Source organism: Dreissena polymorpha, chromosome 12 (assembly GCF_020536995.1).
Source record: "Dreissena polymorpha isolate Duluth1 chromosome 12, UMN_Dpol_1.0, whole genome shotgun sequence".
Classification (NCBI taxonomy): Eukaryota; Metazoa; Mollusca; class Bivalvia; order Myida; family Dreissenidae; genus Dreissena; species Dreissena polymorpha.
Genome location: NC_068366.1, coordinates 16543477 through 16564621, shown reverse-complemented (window position 1 = coordinate 16564621; position 21145 = coordinate 16543477). Strand labels below are relative to the sequence as shown.

General features: G+C 36.5%; 1 protein-coding gene across 3 annotated transcripts in view; it reads left to right on the top strand.

Annotated features, from left to right (window-relative positions):
- The window catches only part of LOC127853517 (DDB1- and CUL4-associated factor 6-like), a 33303-nt gene that overhangs the window by 7055 nt on the left and 5103 nt on the right, over positions 1 to 21145 (top strand). Inside the window, exons 5-14 of one of the 3 annotated variants that reach the window (XR_008036650.1) lie at positions 582 to 695; positions 2627 to 2762; positions 3978 to 4138; positions 5156 to 5203; positions 9465 to 9702; positions 12093 to 14204; positions 15040 to 15193; positions 15861 to 16031; positions 17231 to 17387; positions 20869 to 20957. Coding sequence is in view for 2 of the 3 variants with exons in the window: in XM_052388071.1 (XP_052244031.1) it covers positions 582 to 695; positions 2627 to 2762; positions 3978 to 4138; positions 5156 to 5203; positions 9465 to 9702; positions 12093 to 14204; positions 15040 to 15193; positions 15861 to 16014; positions 17231 to 17387; positions 20869 to 20957 (3363 nt within the window). In the remaining variant the exon portion in view is untranslated. Of the gene's footprint in view, positions 1 to 524; positions 696 to 2626; positions 2763 to 3977; positions 4139 to 5155; positions 5204 to 9464; positions 9703 to 12092; positions 14205 to 15039; positions 15194 to 15860; positions 16032 to 17230; positions 17388 to 20868; positions 20958 to 21145 lie in introns of those variants that run through there. The other 2 variants (XM_052388071.1, XM_052388072.1) reach the window with 2 other exon arrangements.

Below are 21145 nucleotides of genomic sequence, written 5' to 3'. Positions count from 1 at the left end.
TGGTGTTGTTCTTGGCTAGGTCCTGGTTATTGCCAGTAAAGCCTCAACATTTATCAGCTGTTGCTCTGGGAAAACTTTTATTAATACATGTGCAAAGTGTTATTTCAGATTTGCGTGTGCAGTCCACAATGTTAATCATGGAAGAAACTTGTCCCCTTTATGGGATTTTTATTTATAGGAAGTTCCTTATGCCAAAAATTCTGTTAAGGCGGAAAAAGTCATCCCTGATTAGCCTGTGCAGACTGCACAGGCACATTTGGGAAGACACTTCATGCACATGCATTAAGTCCAATACGTTTTTTCTGCCTAGGTCCTGGTGATCCCCAGTGAGTTAACCCATTTATGCCTAGCGTCTAGAAAAAAGGCCTTGGCAAACAGCGTAGACTCAGATGAGACGCCGCATGATGCGGCGTCTCATCTGGGTCTACCTGTTTGCTTAAAGGAATTTCTGTTAGAAATATTCTAAATATGGATATATATACTAGACATCCCTAATTCTGGAAATAAATTGATCTTATTTAAAGGATGGGAGAGACAACTAGGCATCAATGGGTGAAGTCCAATACATTTTTGCTGCCTAGGTCCTGGTGATCCCCAGTGAGGCCTCCACATTTCTCAGCTGTGGGGAAGACGGCACTGTCAGATTCTTTGATCTGCGGGCAAAAACATCGTGCAACAAACCTTCATGCAAAGACGTCAGTGAATTTTAATTTATGCTTATACCTTTTGTGCATGCCTCGGCATCTACTTCTGCCGTCAGGCATATAGTGATTGGCTGGTGTGTTCGTTCTTCTGTATGTGTGTCCACTGTCCCTAGCTCTGTATGAGGTTCATGCAACATGACTTTTTTCGTCTAACATCCTTTATGTTTTCTGCTATTGTTTGATACTTGCATGGATGTTTTTATGAACACTCAACACACTCTTATCACCTGACCTGATTTTGACCTTGCATTGACCCCTTTTTTGCGAATTCAGAAAACAAATTCTTGGTTTACCTAAAATTCAATGTTTAGTTAAAGATCAATAATGCTTCCTACAAAATTTTCACAATTGAATGGATTATGTCCTTAAACACTATTAACCATTGCCCACTCATAAGCAAAGTGAACATGGCTATGTGCAAACAGCATAAAACCACAACAGCCTGCGAGTAACTCATAGTCTGTTCAGGTTTTATGCTCTTTGCTGCTCATCAGTATCTAAGGGTTGGAACTGAAACCTTAAAAACTTGAATCCAGTAAGAAAGGCCTTTTATGAAATTGAACTTTCTAAGTGACTACAAATGTGTAAAAATACGTATCTAAGGGGTAATAGGTTAACAAATTCACATCACCTGACCTCAAATTGACCTTGATATTGACCTACATGTACCTTTGGACTTTCAGAAGGTCAAAATTTGTAAGTGTACCCAAAATGACTGTTCAATTTACATCTTTACTACATAGTGAAATAACTTTGGTACTTCCATTCAACACTCGGCACACTTGCACCAGTTTACCTCATTTGAAATTGACCTTATTTTTGACTATTCAAATGGGCAAATACATTGATACTGATTAATTGTCCCTGCATAGGACATCATCATTTATTGAATGCACCATCTTGTGTACATTAAAATTGTGTTTTTTGATTAACATGCTATCTGAAAATGGATTTTGCTTACAAAATACTTATTACACATTTAATTTTAAGCATAAGTAATTTATTTGCTAATGTATTACACTTACTCAGGGGTGGTGAAATCAAATGTCCGAGATGCCAGAGTCGTACATTTGCTAGTCTGGGCAGCTCATATTTTTACAATTAAGTTGTCCGTGGACAACCTTTTTTTTTTAATCGGGTCAAGGAATCAAGCTAAACTACGGAGTTAATCGCGTAACGCATTTTCAACTGTTAGACAGTGTACAGACTGGTTTCTGTATTTTTACAATCAGACGGAAATAAAACTATGAAACTAAGACGATCATTTTTAAATCTTCAATTTCAAAGGAACAGAAACCCAAAGCTTTGAGCAGTCCACCCCACCCCACCCCCACCCCCAAAAATAAGGAAAAGAAAGATTACGATAAAATTATGATAAACGCACCAGAACTTTTCAAGAAACTTTGCTAAAGGATTTTCCATGGTAACAAGTTAATGATGATCAAACTGCTACATGTAAAATATGTAAGTCTTTATATTGTTTATAATGAACTGCTATAAAGAATGTACCATGGAAATACAAAAATGTAATTGAAACAAGCAAATTATACTCATTATTAACGATTATTTCCACAATATTTTACATTAATTAATAAACGCGTTTATAATTTATATAAACATTTATTTAACAGACAAGTGTAGTTCAGCAATGGACAAGTCAAATTTCCTAAATGGTTGTCCGTGGACAAGTACAGTTTTTTTAGATTTTGCCATCCCTGCTTACTGATGTGTGTATATACGGCTATATAGGCTCTCCCAATAATCTGTACACAAAAAATTGTCAAAATATGTTTGAATATTTACCTTTTTATTCCTTATAGTGAAAAAAATACCTAGCTTATGTTAAAAATGGGTCCATACTTTTTTTAAACAGCTAAAAACAGTTATAATTGTTAAAGAACTTACATGGTTTCTGGTTTAAGGATGTGTTAATATCGTGTCGGAGTGCAGTGACTGCCATCGTTGCTAACCCAGTGATGCCATGGCAACTAGCTGTTGGTTGTTCTGACAGCAATGTTCGTGTGTACGATCGTAGAATGCTTGGAACCAGGGCCACAGGTATGTCTGAAAAAATTAAGCTTGATTCTTGGAAAACTGGGCTTAATGCATGTGCATAAAGTTTCTGCACAGTCTAATCAGGCATGACACTTTCCACCTTAACTAGATATCTGCTAAGGTGAGATTTCCCTATAAAAAACAACAACATAAAAGTTAAAAGTATTATCGATGATTAGCCTGAGCGGTCTGCACAAACTTATCATGGACGACACTTCACTCACATGCATTAAGCCCATTTGTTCTTGAACGCAGCTCAATTTAAATGCAGCTTTAAAAAGTATGAATTCAGGAAGAATTTAGATGCAGCTTTAAAAGTATGAATTCAGGAAGAATTAAAATGGAGCTTTAAAAAGTATGAATTCAGGAAGAATTAAAATGCAGCTTTAAAAAGTATGAATTCAGGAAGAATTAAAATGCAGCTTTAAAAAGTATGAATTCAGGAAGAATTAAAATGCAGTTAAAAAAAAAGTATGAATTCAGGAAGAATTAAAATGGAGCATTAAAATATTGAATTCCAGAAGAATTAAGAAACATATTAAATTTGTTTATAATTCAAGCCAATTTCCTAAGTGCATTTATTTTGGAGATCATGTAAGATTACTAGAAACTGTATGCCATGAAAAATATAAAGCTATTTAACAGAATATGTTTTAAAATATGATAATATACATGTATATATGGTAATATTTAGACAAGTACAACGCTGATTAACAATGTCCAATGTTGGTTTTTCAGTTCTGTATATTATATATTTTTAACAATAATTATTTCTTAACAGAATTAACCCACCTTACCTTAAATAAACTGAGCCATAATACAAACCTGTGTCAGTTATTATGTTTGTAAAGTAAATCACTTACGCAGCAATAATTTTTTTAATGACTTTCAAGACAAGTTAAAAAAATGCACCAATATTATCCAGGTGTACACATGCTCAGATGAAAGGGGTTAGATGCACGTTTGTAAAGTGACGTCACATATAAGCCTGTGAAGTCCGCACTACAAATCAGGGACAACACTCCCCCTTGACCGGATTTTGCTAATAACAGAGTTCCTTTATACAAAAGAAAGCCATGTAAGTGAAAACTGTCGTCCCTGCTGACGGCACAGGCTAATGTGGGATGACTTTACGCACATGCATTAAGCCTGGTTTTTCCAGGACGCAACTCAAATCTTCCATGCATCACATATTGAATGTTCTCGTAATTTTCCCAGGTAATTACTGTGGTAAGGGAATCACAGGGTTGCAGTGTGTGTTCACACCTCCGAGTCTGGAGAAGGAATCACATAGAGTGACCTCCCTTAGTTATTCCAATGATGGACAGGAAGTTCTGGTGAGCTACTCGTCTGAGTTTCTCTACATCTTCTCTCCACAAGTGAGTATAAGCTGTAACATCCTTATTATTTATGGGACATTTATTTTTGTTGATTTAATGGGTTGGCAATGAATTACCAACTTAAATTCCTTTTTTTCCCAAAATCAGAAATCCAGAAATAAAGGTGTCCACAAAAGTTTGTTTTTTTTCAAAAACCACAAAATGTCATGCTGATGATTATTAATGATTTTTCAATAATATAGAACACAATCCTGGACAGGTATTTATAAACAGTATTTTTGACTCATCTTCCTTCATTTCCTAGAAAAGTTAATGCAATAAACACAGCATCTGAACTTTCATGCCTATATTTACTCTATTCAAAACAGCAAGTAGGTGCTTATACAATTCATTGTATATAACAAGTGCTGTAAACGTATTAGGTTTAGGTAAAACCAATTGAAATCTGATTTACATTAATGGCATAGAATATAAGTATTAGTTTATTATATGAACCTGGTTCAGGAAATCTGGGTGTAATGCATGTGCTAAAAGTTTAGTCAGAGCTAGGTGAGCCTGTGCAGTCCACACAGGACCTTAATTGGTCTTTGGCCAATAAGTTGGAATTTGGGCAAATAATTGATAATAGTTTTCGAGACCTTGTGTCCAATAATTGTTTTTCAACACTGTACTGGACCATTAAGCCATTTCAATGCTTAGAATGCATTTGGATGCATTTTTGATCCAGAGAAAAATCTAATTAATTTAAAGACTTTTTTAACTTCATTCAAGTTTAAAAGGCTTAATTTTCAAGCCTAAGATACTGATGAGCAGCAATCAGCATTACAATTTAAGAGACTGTGCGTTACCTGGTGGCTTTTCTGGTTTTAAGCTAGTTGCCTATAGTCATTTCATTGAGCTTTTGAGCCGGAAAGGATTAATTAGGGCTTGACTTTGAAAATCAACATGGTGTCAAAAAAGAAGGTTGATGAATGGAACATTGTTGAAATTGTTATTTACTTAACTTGTAACTTAATTAAGACCATGTTTGTGTCATAAAAAAAGTCTTATTTGCAGGATGTCGCCCAAACAAAGTGCTTGAAAAAAGAACTTCCAGAGGAAAAGGTAAAGGATGTAGTTTGTTTAAACTATTCATTTTGTTAAATAAAAACATGAGTTATGAGAGGAACACCTGTGGAAGACAGGCTCGCTCTGTATTTCAAATGAGCCTCAACTTGGAAAACAGGGTTTAATGCATGTATGTACAGTGTCATCACTGATTAGGATGGGAAAACAGGGTTTAATGCATGTATGTACAGTGTCATCACTGATAAGCATGGGTAAACAGGGTTTAATGCATATATGTACAGTGTCATCACTGATTAGCATGGGAAAACAGGGTTTAATGCATGTATGTACAGTGTCATCACTGATAAGCATGGGAAAACAGGGTTTAATGCATATATGTACAGTGTCATCACTGATTAGCATGGGAAAACAGGGTTTAATGCATGTAGGTACAGTGTCATCACTGATTAGCATGGGAAAACAGGGTTTAATGCATATATGTACAGTGTCATCACTGATAAGCATGGGAAAACAGGGTTTAATGCATATATGTACAGTGTCATCACTGATAAGCATGGGAAAACAGGGTTTAATGCATGTATGTACAGTGTCGTCACTGATTAGCATGGGAAAACAGGGTTTAATGCATGTATGTACAGTGTCATCACTGATTAGCATGGGAAAACAGGGTTTAATGCATGTATGTACAGTGTCATCACTGATAAGCATGGGAAAACAGGGTTTAATGCATATATGTACAGTGTCATCACTGATAAGCATGGGAAAACAGGGTTTAATGCATGTATGTACAGTGTCATCACTGATTAGCATGGGAAAACAGGGTTTAATGCATATATGTACAGTGTCAGTACTGATAAGCATGGGAAAAAAGGGTTTAATGCATATATGTACAGTGTCAGTACTGATAAGCATGGGAAAACAGGGTTTAATGCATGTATGTACAGTGTCATCACTGATTAGCATGGGAAAACAGGGTTTAATGCATGTATGTACAGTGTCATCACTGATTAGCATGGGAAAACAGGGTTTAAATCATATATGTACAGTGTCATCACTGATTAGCATGGGAAAACAGGGTTTAATGCATGTATGTACAGTGTCATCCTAGATTAGCCTGTGTAAGTACAGTGTCATCACTGATTAGCATGGGAAAACAGGGTTTAATGCATTTATGTACAGTGTCATCCTAGATTAGCCTGTGTTTGTACAGTGTCATCACTGATTAGCCTGTGTATGTACAGTGTCATCACTGATTAGCCTTTGTATGTACAGTGTCATCACTGATTAGCCTGTGTATGTGCAGTGTCATCACTGATTAGCCTGTGTATGTACAGTGTCATCACTGATTAGCCTGTGTATGTACAGTGTCATCACTGATTAGCCTGTGTATGAACAGTGTCATCACTGATTAGCCTGTGTATGAACAGTGTCATCACTGATTAGCCTGTGTATGAACAGTGTCATCACTGATTAGCCTGTGTATGAACAGTGTCATCACTGATTAGCCTGTGTATGAACAGTGTCATCACTGATTAGCCTGTGTATGAACAGTGTCATCACTGATTAGCCTGTGTATGAACAGTGTCATCACTGATTAGCCTGTGTATGAACAGTGTCATCACTGATTAGCCTGTGTATGAACAGTGTCATCACTGATTAGCCTGTGTATGAACAGTGTCATCACTGATTAGCCTGTGTATGAACAGTGTCATCACTGATTAGCCTGTGTATGAACAGTGTCATCACTGATTAGCCTGTGTATGAACAGTGTCATCACTGATTAGCCTGTGTATGAACAGTGTCATCACTGATTAGCCTGTGTATGAACAGTGTCATCACTGATTAGCCTGTGTATGAACAGTGTCATCACTGATTAGCCTGTGTATGAACAGTGTCATCACTGATTAGCCTGTGTATGAACAGTGTCATCACTGATTAGCCTGTGTATGAACAGTGTCATCACTGATTAGCCTGTGTATGAACAGTGTCATCACTGATTAGCCTGTGTATGAACAGTGTCATCACTGATTAGCCTGTGTATGAACAGTGTCATCACTGATTAGCCTGTGTATGTACAGTGTCATCACTGATTAGCCTGTGTATGTACAGTGTCATCACTGATTAGCCTGTGTATGAACAGTGTCATCACTGATTAGCCTGTGTATGTACAGTGTCATCACTGATTAGCCTGTGCAATTGGATTTTTGGTAAGAAGAGACCTCCTTTTAAAAAAATATAATAAAAGCAGAAAGTGTCGTCCCAGGGTAGCCTTTGAAGACTGCACAGTCTGATCTGGTATGGCACTTTACACATAATGACATATGCATTAAAACCCGTTTTTTACCAGAAAATGTTTTTATTGGATAATCATGAAACTTTGTGATAATTTGTGACGGCATAAAAGTTTCAGGACCAGCCACATCGCATGGAGTACTTCTGAATAATGTCTGCTAAATAAAATTGGCCTAAAATCTCCGCCAACAATTATAACTAGCCAGTTAGCCTTAAGCATTTTCAATGTATTAGCTTTAAATTATCATGAATGTGTCAAATTGATTTTATTCACTGTGTAACTCAAAAAGTTTTAAGCGTATCATCATTAGATGTGGTGTGCAAACATTTTTACAACATACTTAGACATTCTTCACAGATCAATGTTACCCAATGTTACCCAGACCTCTAAACTGGCATATTTTGTAGAAAGATGTCACCCGTGTTCCTCATTTACATCAGTTCTTTTGTGTTCTAGCTCATTAAGTTTTTAAGACAGTGCTCATATAATGCTTTATGTGACTCTTGTCTAAAAATATTGAAAAGTATGTCTTTGGTTGTTGCGGAACAAGGCATTGCAGTGAAATTAATTGCCATGTTCCAAAAATGTACATCATGAGGCAAAAACAGTTAAATGAGAATATATAAGTGTGCTGCCCAATAAGCCGCATGGCCAGAACATATCAATAATATTTCCCCAAATTTGATCACTATTAGTATTATAACCAGGCAGGGAAGGGATATATAAGATGCATAATTGGGAAATGGGTCATATGCAGCAAGCACAGCTCCAGAGCAGCCTGTGCAATCACGCAGTCTGGTAAAGAGCTTCTCTGTCTCTTATAAAAGCCAAGCAACGTAAAGTTGTCTGGTTAGCTGACATGGTAGTTTCTGACTAGAGTGTACAAATGGGGAGGCTGATCGCGAGCTATGCTGGCCACATATGTCCCATGTTCGCATAATATGGCTCATATGGGAGTAACTTTGACAGTTGACCAGTCTGCTGATTGGTTTATCTGCAAAATTTTGTGAAGTAAACTACTTCTGCTCTACGTTTGTCAAGCCATTAAATTGAAACTTTTGAATATGTGTTGATGTGCAAGACACTTTTTATCCCCCACCTATCACAAAATTGTTCAGGGCTATATCTCATAAACTATATAAGATCAACATGAAACTTCATGGGTGTATAGAAATCAATGAGGATAGGTCCATGAAAAAGAATCATAACCCTACACTTTCTTAAATAAGAGTTATTGCCCTTTGTTTTATAAATGATGTAACTTTTCAGGGCTATATCTCAGATGCCATACAAGACTTCAACTTTAAACTTTATGTGTGTTTATCAATGAGGAGAAGTGCCATGTTTAAGAACCATAAACCTTCACTTTCTTAAATAAGAGTTATTGTCCTTTGTTGTTTGTGTATGATGTAACTTTTCAGGGCTACATCTCAGATATGATGCATGATTTCAACAGGAAACTTCATGGGTGTGTAGAATTCAATGATTAAAAGTGCCATGGTCAAGAATTTTTCAAATAAGAGTTCTGGCAATTGGTTGTTTTTGTATGATGTAACTGTTCGGGCTATATCTCAGATACGCCACAAGATTTGAACATGAAACTTAACTGGGTTATAGATATCAATGAAGATAATTACAATGCATGAAAACAATTACCCTACCCCTAATTGAATAAACTTTTTAGGATTATACCATACATCAAGGGATTTGCACCAATCCATAAACAAAATGTATGTGGCATGCAAATCAATGAACGTGCTTGTTTTTTTTACACATTTCTGAGTTATTCGTCCTTGCAAACATATCTGACAAAATTAACTAAGGGCATCATATAACAAATTCTGACATTGACTAATATGGCATTTCATTTTGGCTACAGTTCGCTTAAAAATACCTCAATATGAAAAATGCAACAAAACTGTTCAATTTGTCTAAAGAAAATGTTGGGGCATGCGGACTTTTGAGTGTACTTTGATGGATTTAGTTTTGTACTGCTTTTTCAAGGTTGTTGCAAAGCATTCGGCAGACTGTGATGATCCCAAGCCAGGCCCCTCATCGACCCCAGATGAAGGAGCCGCAGGGTCTGACCCGTGTCCCCAACATCCACCGGTGAAGAGGCTCCGCCTCCGAGGTGACTGGTCTGACACTGGGCCAGGGGCTAGACCCATACGGGTACGCTCTGAAGCATCAGAAATGGAGGCAACTGCGTCCGGCATTGATACAGGACATGTGGCCTCAGCAGGTGAGCATTTGCATGCCTACGTGAAATGAGCTGTGTTCTGGGAAAACTTGGCTTAATGCATGTGCGTTAAGTGTTGTCTCAGATTAGCCTGTGCAGTCCACACATGCTAATCAGGGATAACACTTTCTGCCTAAAGTGGATTTTAATTCAGAAGTGACCTCCTTAAAGGGGCCTTTTCACAGATTTTGGCATTTTTTTAACTTATTCATTAAATGCTTTATATTGATAAATGTAAACATTGGATCATAAAAGCTCCAGTAAAAAATCAAGAAAAAAATTAAAAAAAGGAAAAGAACATTGCCCGGAGCAGGTTTCGAACCAGTGACCCCTGGAGTCCTGCCAGAGTCCTGAAGTAAAAACGCTTTAGCCTACTGAGCTATTCCGCCGAGTACACATGCTTGACGTATTTTATACATTATATAAGCAATCTTCGTAGTTTCACAAAATTTAACGACAAAAACAGAACTCTCCAAATTATTCAATCGTTTCGCGTTGCAACGCTTTATAATTTTTAGGTTTTAAAATCGTCAAAAGATGCATATAATGGCTATATTAGAGCATGGTTAATGTTCAGTATTACTGTTTCCTCACTAATATCATAACTAAAATGAAAACTTACGAATTTGAAACAACTTTTTTCAATTTTGTCAATTTACCAAAGCGTGAAAAGATCCCTTTAATGAGCAATTTTATAAAGGTTGATAGTGTGGTGCCTGATTAACCTGTGCAGGGACAACACTTAAAGCACATGCATTCAGCCCTGTGTTCCCAATAGGAGGCTACTTGGCATGCTTACATAAGTGATCATGGTGAACAAATGTTTGTTTCATTTAAATTTTATATTCATGAAATGTGAAATGCGCAAACAACTCCTTGGTCGGTGGGTCTGTCTGTTGGTAGACCACTATGTTTACAATCAATAACTCGTCAAGGAATTGATACTTCACATGTGCATTGGCCTTGGACAGTAGATGATAGTGCTGCAACAATACGCCAAAAACCTTATTGCAATATATTGTCAGTTCAAATACCCGTATTGCAATATTTTGCAATATATTGCTAACTTGTACCAAAATTATAACTTGCCAATTACCCGATAATCCCGTATATTCCAGTTTTAAAGCAAATTCTGGTAAATATTTACTATAAATGTGCTCAAGAATAACAAGAAACACAAACATTTGCAAATTTTCTTAAGTATCAAATACATTTGGCATTTGTTACTATTTAAAGATGTGATGAAATAACGTCCAACCGGGGAGCTTTTTTCCACTGAACACGCGTAATTCACCTGACGTGATGTTCCCATTTTTATACAACACAAAATACACCTATACTTTCCATGCGACGTTCTACATGTCTGTATAATTTTCACGCGCTTTTTATTGAGACAAAGGATAAAGCACTTTTTATTTGACGCTAGAATTTTTTATTGTCGCATTAGCGTTACAATTTGGAAGCGTATTTCCGAAATTCGGATTACAAATTTAATAATGCTCAATTCAGAATCGAACGAAACATTTACAGCTGTTCGCAATTAATTCAACGATAATCTGTTCAAACGCATCGAACGAATGCTCTGATGTAACAACGCTACTCTGTATAATACACTTTCAGAATGTTATTCTTACGAAAAAAAAAAATTTACACTGCTTTGTTTTGTTTACCTTGTTATCATTATTTCGGATGGCTTTTTTGGACGAAATGTGAATGAATTTTGTAAAATTTTCATACCGGTATGATGAAAATCAGATCGCAATACAATATGCAGATTGCGTATTGCGATATATACCAATATACCGGTATATTGTTGCAGCACTAGTAGATGACCCCTATAGAAATTGGGGTCACTAGATTTTTTGTGAAGGTCACTGTCACAATAAGTGTGAAAATCGTTTCCGATCAATAACTTATCAACGAATTGACCGATTGGCTTGATACTTCACATATGCATTGGAATTTAAAACAGTAGATGACCCCTATTGAAATTGGGGTCACTAGTTCAAATCCCTTTGGGGGGCATATGTCTCTGACAGCAGATATGTCTCTGATGGCAGAACTCTTGTTCTTTTTGTGGTACTTTCTTTTTCCCTGTGAGTTGATGATATTGTTATGAGCAATGAGACATGTGAAAACAGGGCTTAATGTATGTGCATAAAGTTTTGTCAAAGATTAGTCAATGCAGTCAAAACAAGCTAATCAAGGACCACTCTGTCAGCAAACACTGAATGTTCGTTACGAATAGCCTTCTATTAACGAAAAATTCCATAAAAGGGGAAAGTATCGTCCATTATCTGGGGCATACTGTGTACATGCATTAAGCCCCATTTTCACAGAACGCGGCTAAAATATTTACTCATACAGGTTTTGATCTCGTTTTTTTTCTTCAGAGCCAGAGTCCAGATCCTCTGTTATGAACAGAATGTCAGACCTGCTGACCCGTTGGCTTCACACGAACATGAGACAGGGCCGGGATCCGTCTGAAAACTCTGAACTTCCGGAATCAGTGGCAAGTAACCTCACTGAATCAGTGGCTAGTAACCTCCCGGAATCAGTGGCTAGTAACCTCTCTGAATCAGTGGAAAGCAACACATCTTGTTCTGCTTATGATGCCCCAACATCAGAGAATTCAGTGGCTGCTGCTTCAACAACTGCGATAGAACCTATTGGAGGCGCCCAACATTCAACAGATGGTCCACTTGTTGGGGATGATGTGGCTGTAGCTAATGCTACACTTTCGATAGATGGTCAGTCAACTGTTGAAAATCCACCTATATTAGATAGAACACTTTTGACAGCTGCTCAGGTCTCTAAAGAAAACTTATCTGCAACTAGTACCACACCTTCAGATGGCGCATTGAATCCAGACGACCTCTTAACAATAGTCAGCTCCAATATTACCGAAGATCAACTGACTTCAGAATGCCTGCCATCAATTAGCAACCCAAGCACTACTGGAAGGTCACCCACAACCGAATATTCACAAGCTACAGTCAGTCCTTTGTGTATGGAAAACACATCATCCATCAGCAGCCAGCGGTACCCTAGTAAACCTCCTTTTGCTCCTTTCAATGCAAATCTTGAACTAAGTGTAAATCCTTGTCTGCTTCCTCTGAAGTCAGACAATTCCAATGAAGGTGCTGCCAATGATATTTCTGGTATTGAAATTCAGCATGGCATGGAGCAATCACTACTTGGCAATAATTTGCTGCCGGAACCCTCAGAAATGTTGGAAATTGTCGACCCAGCTACAACGAACAATGAAATGTCAGAGTCATTAAAGCACTCGTGTTTAGCTACTGAGAAAGCTGTTAGTACTGATCAGCTTTGCACAGGACCGCTAGACATGGATGTGTTCGACTGCAGTCCGGAGTCACTTTGTTCAAAATCGGATGAATCTCAAAGCTCTGTGGTGAACAAATTGGGTGAAATTGCAATGGATGACAACGACGAAAATAGCAGAAATTGTTTCTTAAATAGTTACAGAAAAGACAATGAAGTGGAAAATGTTAGGTCTCAAACTGGTCTGTCTTTCAATTCACCAGAGTTTGGATTTGATGAAGGGAGTCAGAATATGAATAATCCTTTGCAGCCTACGTCCTATCATGAACCTAAAAGTCATGAACTTGAATACTTGAACCCTTCAATGCCATCACAAAGAGAAGATTCAAGTGAACTGATGCAGTCACCGACTGCACTGAAGGAATCCTCAGAAATAGCTGAAGCCCGCAGTGAAAGCATTGATATAAGAAATTCAGTTTCAGCCGCTGTGCAGTCGTTGAGAGAAAGAAATCTTGAGCCAGTTGTGTGTCTGCATTTCTCCACTGAAGGAACCACTGCTGGCATGATCCGAGTAGGTTTTACACAGGTGCAAAGCTCTGATGATGAAATGATGTCGGAAAGTGTTGTTCAAGGTGAAAGATCTGATGATCCTATTGCGAACATGGAAGATGTTGAACATTTGAGATCTGATGAAAACTTGAGATCTGAAAATGAGCCTTGTTTGAGGGTAGAAAGTGCCCAGGTTTCGGGGGAATTTTCATCACATAAGGCAGAAACAAATACATTTTTGGTTGGATCTAACCTTGGTGTAAATAATGAACAAATACTGAGGAATGTGAATTCTGAAAGGAGATTAGATGAAGATTCAGATGGGGCAAGTGCAATAAAAGTGGAGGTTGGCACCACTGGCTTTCAACCATTCTTGCCAGAAACTTTACCAGTAGGCCATGAACAAGCTTTCTGTGATTCTGAACATTCAAAAGTCGTTACTAGCAGTGCTGGTGAACTTTCTGAACAATCTTGTAACATGGACTGTGATTCTTCTGTCAATGACAGCAGTAATGATGTATCTTCAAGTAATCATGTTTTAGCTGGAAATGGGTCTGAACAGCGTGTTACTGATTATGCAATCAACACAGAAATGGAGGTAACAGCAACTGCTGCCAGTAGTTCTGAAGATTTGCCCTTACCAAGAACCCATGCTACATCGGAAACATCAGGTTTGTTTCCATTGTTAGCTTAAAGTCTGTTGCCTTAGTAGAATCAGTACTTTGTGTTTATGAGGATGTCTACTTGTTTTCATAGTTTTTTCAGCTTTTGCTAGTTTTTACTGAGCGTCAAAGCTGTGTTTACTTCAACCATTTAACTCTCAGATATGCGTTTTAACCAATTTATTTCAAATTAAATTGAAGACTTTCCTTATAGATTCAAGTTTAAAGGGCTCCCATTTCCAACCCCTAAAATATTGATGAGCAGCAAACAGCATAAAACCTGAGAAACTCGCAAGCTGGACTGGTTTAATGCTTGTTGAATATAGGCATTTTCACTTTGCTTCTGAGTGGGAAAGGGTTAAGGCCCATTTTTATGTCCACTTTTTTTCCACCTTTGTTTATGAATGTCAGAGAGATAGTTATTTCTCATTAATCTCAATACATGTATTTTCTTGTTAATGTTTGTTTATGTTTTTTTACTTCTTCTAAAATTTTGGTCAAATTTTCTAATGATATTCATCCCAATTTCCAGTCTCATAATTATTTATTTTTTCCCTAATAACTGTCTTCAATCCCTGATTAAAGGTTTCCGAAAACAAAATTAAATAAATTTCAACATTTAGTTCATTTCCCTATCCAGCTCTTTTAATTGAACATAAATAAATAAAATATTAAAAATATTAAAATTCAATTTTTAAGTATTATTTAGCAAAAAAAAAACAACTACCCATTTTACTTAAAATAATGTGATTTTTCCTCATCCAAAATGCCCCTGTCCGCATTCCTAAAATGTAGCAAAAAACACTGCTCAAAACATAGTATCACTTCATATGTGAACTGGTAGGTTCCTCTGGGGCTGCTCTGAGACACCGTCGTATAGGCCATAGTGGGCCACCTACCGGGCACTTTCAGCTCCATGATGATGATGACAGCGACAGTGGTAGTGAGGATAATGCTGATGGCAATGATGGGGTTGGGCAAGATGAAGCTACTCGAAGGTAAGTGTATAATAATGTATAAAATTGTAGACCTTATATGCAATTATTTAGATGTAAGCCGAACTGAGGGAATATGGGTCTTAACTGATGTGCGTTTAATGTTGTTCCAGATTATCCAGTGTCGTCTGCACAGGCTTATCAGAGACAACTCTTTTTGTTTTAATGGAATTTTTTGTTTAAAGAAATTCTGTGCTACACAAAGATTAAGTTTAAACGGAAAGTTTTGTCCCTGATTAGCCTTTGCAGACTGTACAGGCTAATCGTGGACGACATTTTAAGCACCCATTTTCCCAAAGCGAGGCTCTATTCGGCTATTAAAATTTCTGAAAATGTTTGAAAGTGAAGTATCCTTTTATAATTTACTGTTAAAATATAAGAAAATGGCTTCAAATATTATACTCCAACCTGGTCAAGATCTTTCGGTCTAGAGCTTTCTTTTTAACAGAAGCCAAGTAAAAATGGCTACACACAAACAGCAAAAAACCTGAACATCATGCAAGTCATTCGCAGGCTGTTCAGACTTTATGCTGTTTGCTGCTCAGCAGTATCTTAGGGGTGAAAATGAAGCCTTTAAGATTTGAATTTTCATTTTCGAAGGGAGTACAAACATGTCAAAATAAATATCTGAGCTTTATATGATTACATGTACATCTTTCTTTGTTAACAGGCGCGAGCAGGAGAGAACAAGTGCGGCATTGAAGCTGCAGGCGTTTCATCGCCTCCGTCAGAAGGCTCGGGAAAAGAAGGAGATGGAGACGTGGAACATGCTGAGACCTCGGGTCATACAGAGGTTCAAAGGTCACAGGAACGCCAGGACTATGGTGGGCAGGGGATTGAGGTTTTCAGAATGAAATTTTGATGCATGAGTGATGCAATAATTAAGCTGAGCTCTTAGAAAAAAGGGTTTAATGCATGTGCGTAAACTTTTGTAAAGTGTTGTCCCAGATTAGCCTGTGCAGTCCGCAGACGTTTTTCCAGAGCAAGGTTTATTTATTTATTTATTAAAAATAAGCCTTGTTGATGTGTGTGCATGTTTTAAAATTAATTGCATTTTTTTATTGTGGACACATTTTTATGGACAGCTTAAATTCAGTGCATAATGCTTTTTTTTTTTTTAAATTACATTGATTTTTTTACGTGCAAGTACTTCATGGAATTGTGTTTAAACTTAGTGTTATTTTGAGCTTACAGTTGAATTTTGTATTAAAGTGTTTGAATATAAATGCAGATAATGATTTTCAAGAAGTAGAGTCTTATCTCTGATTCTCTTCATCTCTTGCTTAAATGTATCTATGATTTAAATAAATAAATAAAATAACTGGGGTGAATGCATGTGCATAAAGTGTCATCAAAGATTAGCCTGTGTAGTCCACACAGACTTATCAGGTATAACAATTTCCACTTTTATTAGATTACATGTTTTAAGGAGGTCTCTTCTTGGACAATTCCTATCAAGGCGGAAAGTGTCATTCCTAACCCTTTCAGTGCTGAAACCGAATTTTGAAGGCCTTTGCAAACAGTTTGGATCCAGATGAGACGCCACAGAACGTGGCGTCTCATCAGGATCCAAACTGTTTGCTTTTCTGAGAGTATTGTTTGAAAAAAAAGAAGAAAATGCTTATTTTAGAAATTCAGCAGACGACATTTTAGCAGACGACAAATTTCCCAGCATGCAAAGGGTTAACAAGCCTGATAAGCCTTAGACTGCACTGGCTAATCTTGGAAAGCCTTTTACTCACATGGATTAGGTCCTGTTTTCCTAGAACGCAGACCATGTGATGAGTGGCTCCAACTGTGGCAAAATGTTTGTGTGTGAAAACTGGGCTTAATGCATGTACGTAAAGTGTCATCCCAGATTAGCCTGTACAGTCTGCAGAGGCTAATCTGGGATGACACTTTCCGCTGGTATGGAATTATTTATTTTAAGGACATCTCTTCTTAACAAAAATCCTGTCTAGGCAGAAAGTGTCATCCCTGAATAGCCTGTGTGGACTGCACAGGCTAATCTGGGACAACACTTTATGGTCATGCATTCAGATCAAGGAGGCCAACTTCTGGGGCACTGACCATGTGATGAGTGGGTCTGACTGTGGCCATGTGTTCGTGTGGGATCGCCACACGGCCCGCGTCGTCATGTTGTTGGAGGCAGACAAGCATGTTGTCAACTGCATTCAACCTCACCCGTATGATCCAGGTATGTTCTGGTTTATTGGAATTTATATGCCTCAATCTTTATGATCCTGGTAGCTGGTAGATTGCAGTGTATTCGATTTTTTAACAATTTTATATCAATAGAAAATGTCATTCATATGTTGTTGTAATTTTAGTATAAAATACAAACAACCAACTAGAAATCCTGTTTCTCAGACTGTGAATTGGTTTCTGTGTTCAATAGCTGAAAAAACTGGACATTTACTATTAAATTATGTCATTTAAGTACTCATCTTAAGTAGGTCATGATGACATGTAAATATTCACATTTTACAATTTAATTAAGGGCTTAATGCATATGCTTATAGTGTCTTCCCTGATTAGTCATTGCAATCAGCACAGAATTATGTGCCCTTGAACTAAGCATGCGGGGTTATAACTCAAGTTTGTGAAAGATCGCTAGTTTATCCCAGCCATTTAATGATGTCCGTCATGTAATCAGGTCATAACTGTAGAGTCAACTGTAGGGAGCATTCAATTAGGATGAATACATGTATATCAGTGCTGGTTTTTCCCAGGTATCTTAATAAATAAATCAACAGCTTCATTAAGTGAGCCATAAACCCCATTTTACTCAATTTTTATATATTTTTATATTATACTGTTTTGTGGAAGCGATTTACCACAATTGTCACTTTCCTTAATAAATAGACTACCTGATAGAAATGTGTTCATCTCCTGAAGCTTTCGTTAAAGTTTTTATAATTAATAATAACATACTTAGTTCTCTTCATTATCGCTAAATTAATATCTTGTATAGGTAAATCACATTTCTGTGTATACTTATTACTCTTAAACCCATCCCCATATTGTTTTAATAGATTTAGGATTCTTAAGGCACTTTGACATATAAATGTGTTATATTTATTTACTTTGTCACATTTGGCGTCATGTTTTCATTTTATGTAGGCATAGATACATTTGATTATAATTGTTTTAGACACGCATTTTGTAAGTGATTTATTCTTACATAAATATGAGGTTCAGCTAAACGCCGGGTATGCAGATACTTTGATAACAGATGGTACTTCGATACCAGATAACAACAAAAGCCAAGCGCGAGAGTTGAGTTCTTCAGCTTTTTTGCATTTATGTTCTGTTCATTTGTTTTTTAGACAAGTAACATTGCTTGGTCGATTAATGGTATACATGTGTAGCACTTCGTATTGCGGAGCAAGAAAGTCGTGAAAATAACCCAGTCGATTATAAAAAAAGAGATAAAATTTCACTGATAATCATCATTAATTCGATGATCATACGTATTTCAACAAAATAAAAATACTTGGAAATAAATCAAGAACGTGCCAACTAATCGAAATAACAGATCAATATGTCCTTTAATGTTACAACATGTTAAATTTTAGTTAAATAACGTATTTGAGGAAATTCAAATGTTTTAAGCGTCGGATGCCAAATTTTCATGGACACTTATATTACCGATCATCTCAAAGACAATGGCACTTCGATTCCAGATAACTCGACACTTTTTACCAGATATATCACACTCTATTTAGTGAATCAGAAATGCAGAATTCGCTGTGGGATACTGCTATAGTAAGCAGGCAATAAATAAAAATGTATGTACTGACGTAAATTAACAACAAATTACCCAAACATGTTCTCATCGCTTTGGAATATGATAATAAAAGGGAAAGGGAAGTGCAATAAAAGGGAAAGAGAAGTGTTTCCTATAAGTAGAGCTCAATATAAAGGGAATTTTCCAATCTCTTTTAAATTTTTTCGGCTATGCATCAGTATCGTCTTCATGATGCGATTCTTATGAGCACCAACGACAAAAAAAAATATGAGGTGTACTGACTGCTTTAAGACCCCTTGCTCCCCTTATCTATAAGTTCAATTGAACACAGTCGTGTTGATTCACGTGATCCGTTGTATTTTCAATTCTTTTAATCTCAATTTACCACTTAAAAACAAGTTTATTGTTTAGACAATTATTTTCGGTCGTCACTTGAAATATATTACTTCAGAAATAAGCATTTGAATCTTATTTAAAATTTGCACTTATAATATTAATTATATAAATTAATAGAAATAATATTTTTGAAAACAAACAACGCCATTGGTTATATTTTACATATGTATGTAATTACGTTATGCATACATTCCCAATGTGTCGGGCTTGACAATGCAAATTCAAAATGTTTCGTAAGAATAGCCATAATATACACAAACGCATATCAGGTAGAAGATAAAACTCCGTTATCAGAGTGCCCAATTTGTTGAAAGTCTCTGTTATCCGAAGTGCCCTATATCGGGAATCAAAGTATCCGCAACTTCATGAATACCACCTATTAAAACATGCCCTATCTTCGTTTATATTTGATTGAATACTATCAAAATTTCAGTATTTGAAGCACAGTGATTACTCTACATGCTGGAATATCAAACAATTTCTTGCAATATTTCTAAGTAGGTTTATTTTGTTGAAATGTTTACTGTTCATCCAGTTAATGCTGTTTTCCGACCGAATTTTCTATTTTTTGGAGAAAAATCTACCATTGTTCCGTGATTTTTTTCTTTGCAATAAAAAATGATATACCATTTATAAACTCGACCATGAGCCTTGTCTAATCTTTATGATATAACTTTTAAAAAAAACGGATGAACTTACCTCTCGCGCTTGGCTTTTGTTGTTATCTGGTATCGAAGTGCCATCTGTTATCAAAGTATCCGCATACCCAGCGTGAGCTAGCCCTTATAAAAGTTAAAACCCACAATGCTTTGCATCGACAGTAAGAAAGCTGTGATCCCAGTTTTAATCATATACGGTAACATTTATACTCAAAATCAACAAATATTTCGCAAAATATTTTGTAAAATAATGTTAACCAATAAAAAATCTGTGTTCCTTATAGCAATAGCCAAAATTTCAATGCTAGATGTGGTATTGTAACCTAGATTTAACATGATACAAAATGCTTGTTTTAATTTTTTTGTAGCACAATATATTCCATTTTTAATTTCCCGCAAAGATATCTATTCATACAAAACACCAACACTAACTTGGTACATGAACATGTGTTGAATATATTGTTTTGCAAAAAACAAAAAAGAGCATTTTGTATCTTGTTAATCTATGTTACCAGACCACATCTAGCGTAGAAATTTTGGCTATTGCTAAAAGCAACATTGATTATTTTTGTCTTAGCTTTATTATTTTTTCGAACATTGTAAGAAATATTCTTTGATTATAAGCATTTATGGGCTTTTAATGTTCACAATTGGTATCCTGTTATAAAAGTAGTGGCTATGAACAAGATTTGTCTCCCCTGATTTAGTTTCTGGAAGTCATTTGTCCTATATTAATAGCTGTATACTCATTACTGGCAACCGAGTGCAATGATAATAAGATTAAGTAGATAAGCTTGAATTTGATTGACACTTGTGGAAGCCTCTTGTCTAATATTATTGTGTCTGTGATATATCCTTCTATTCCTTTCTAGTACTTGCCACTAGTGGTATTGATTATGATATCAAGATCTGGTCCCCACTCCATGAACAACCATGCTTCGATGAACAGTCTGCAGATGAGGTTGGTAACAAAGGGAAAACTGGGCTTGAGAAATTTGGGTAACATGTTGGCCCTAATTAGCCTTTGCAGTCTGCACTGGCTAATCAAGGATGACATTTTACGCCTAACTGAATTTTTTGTTCAAAGAGACTTTCTTCAAACAAAACATTCCATACAAGCGGAAAATTACGTCCCTGATTAGCATTAGC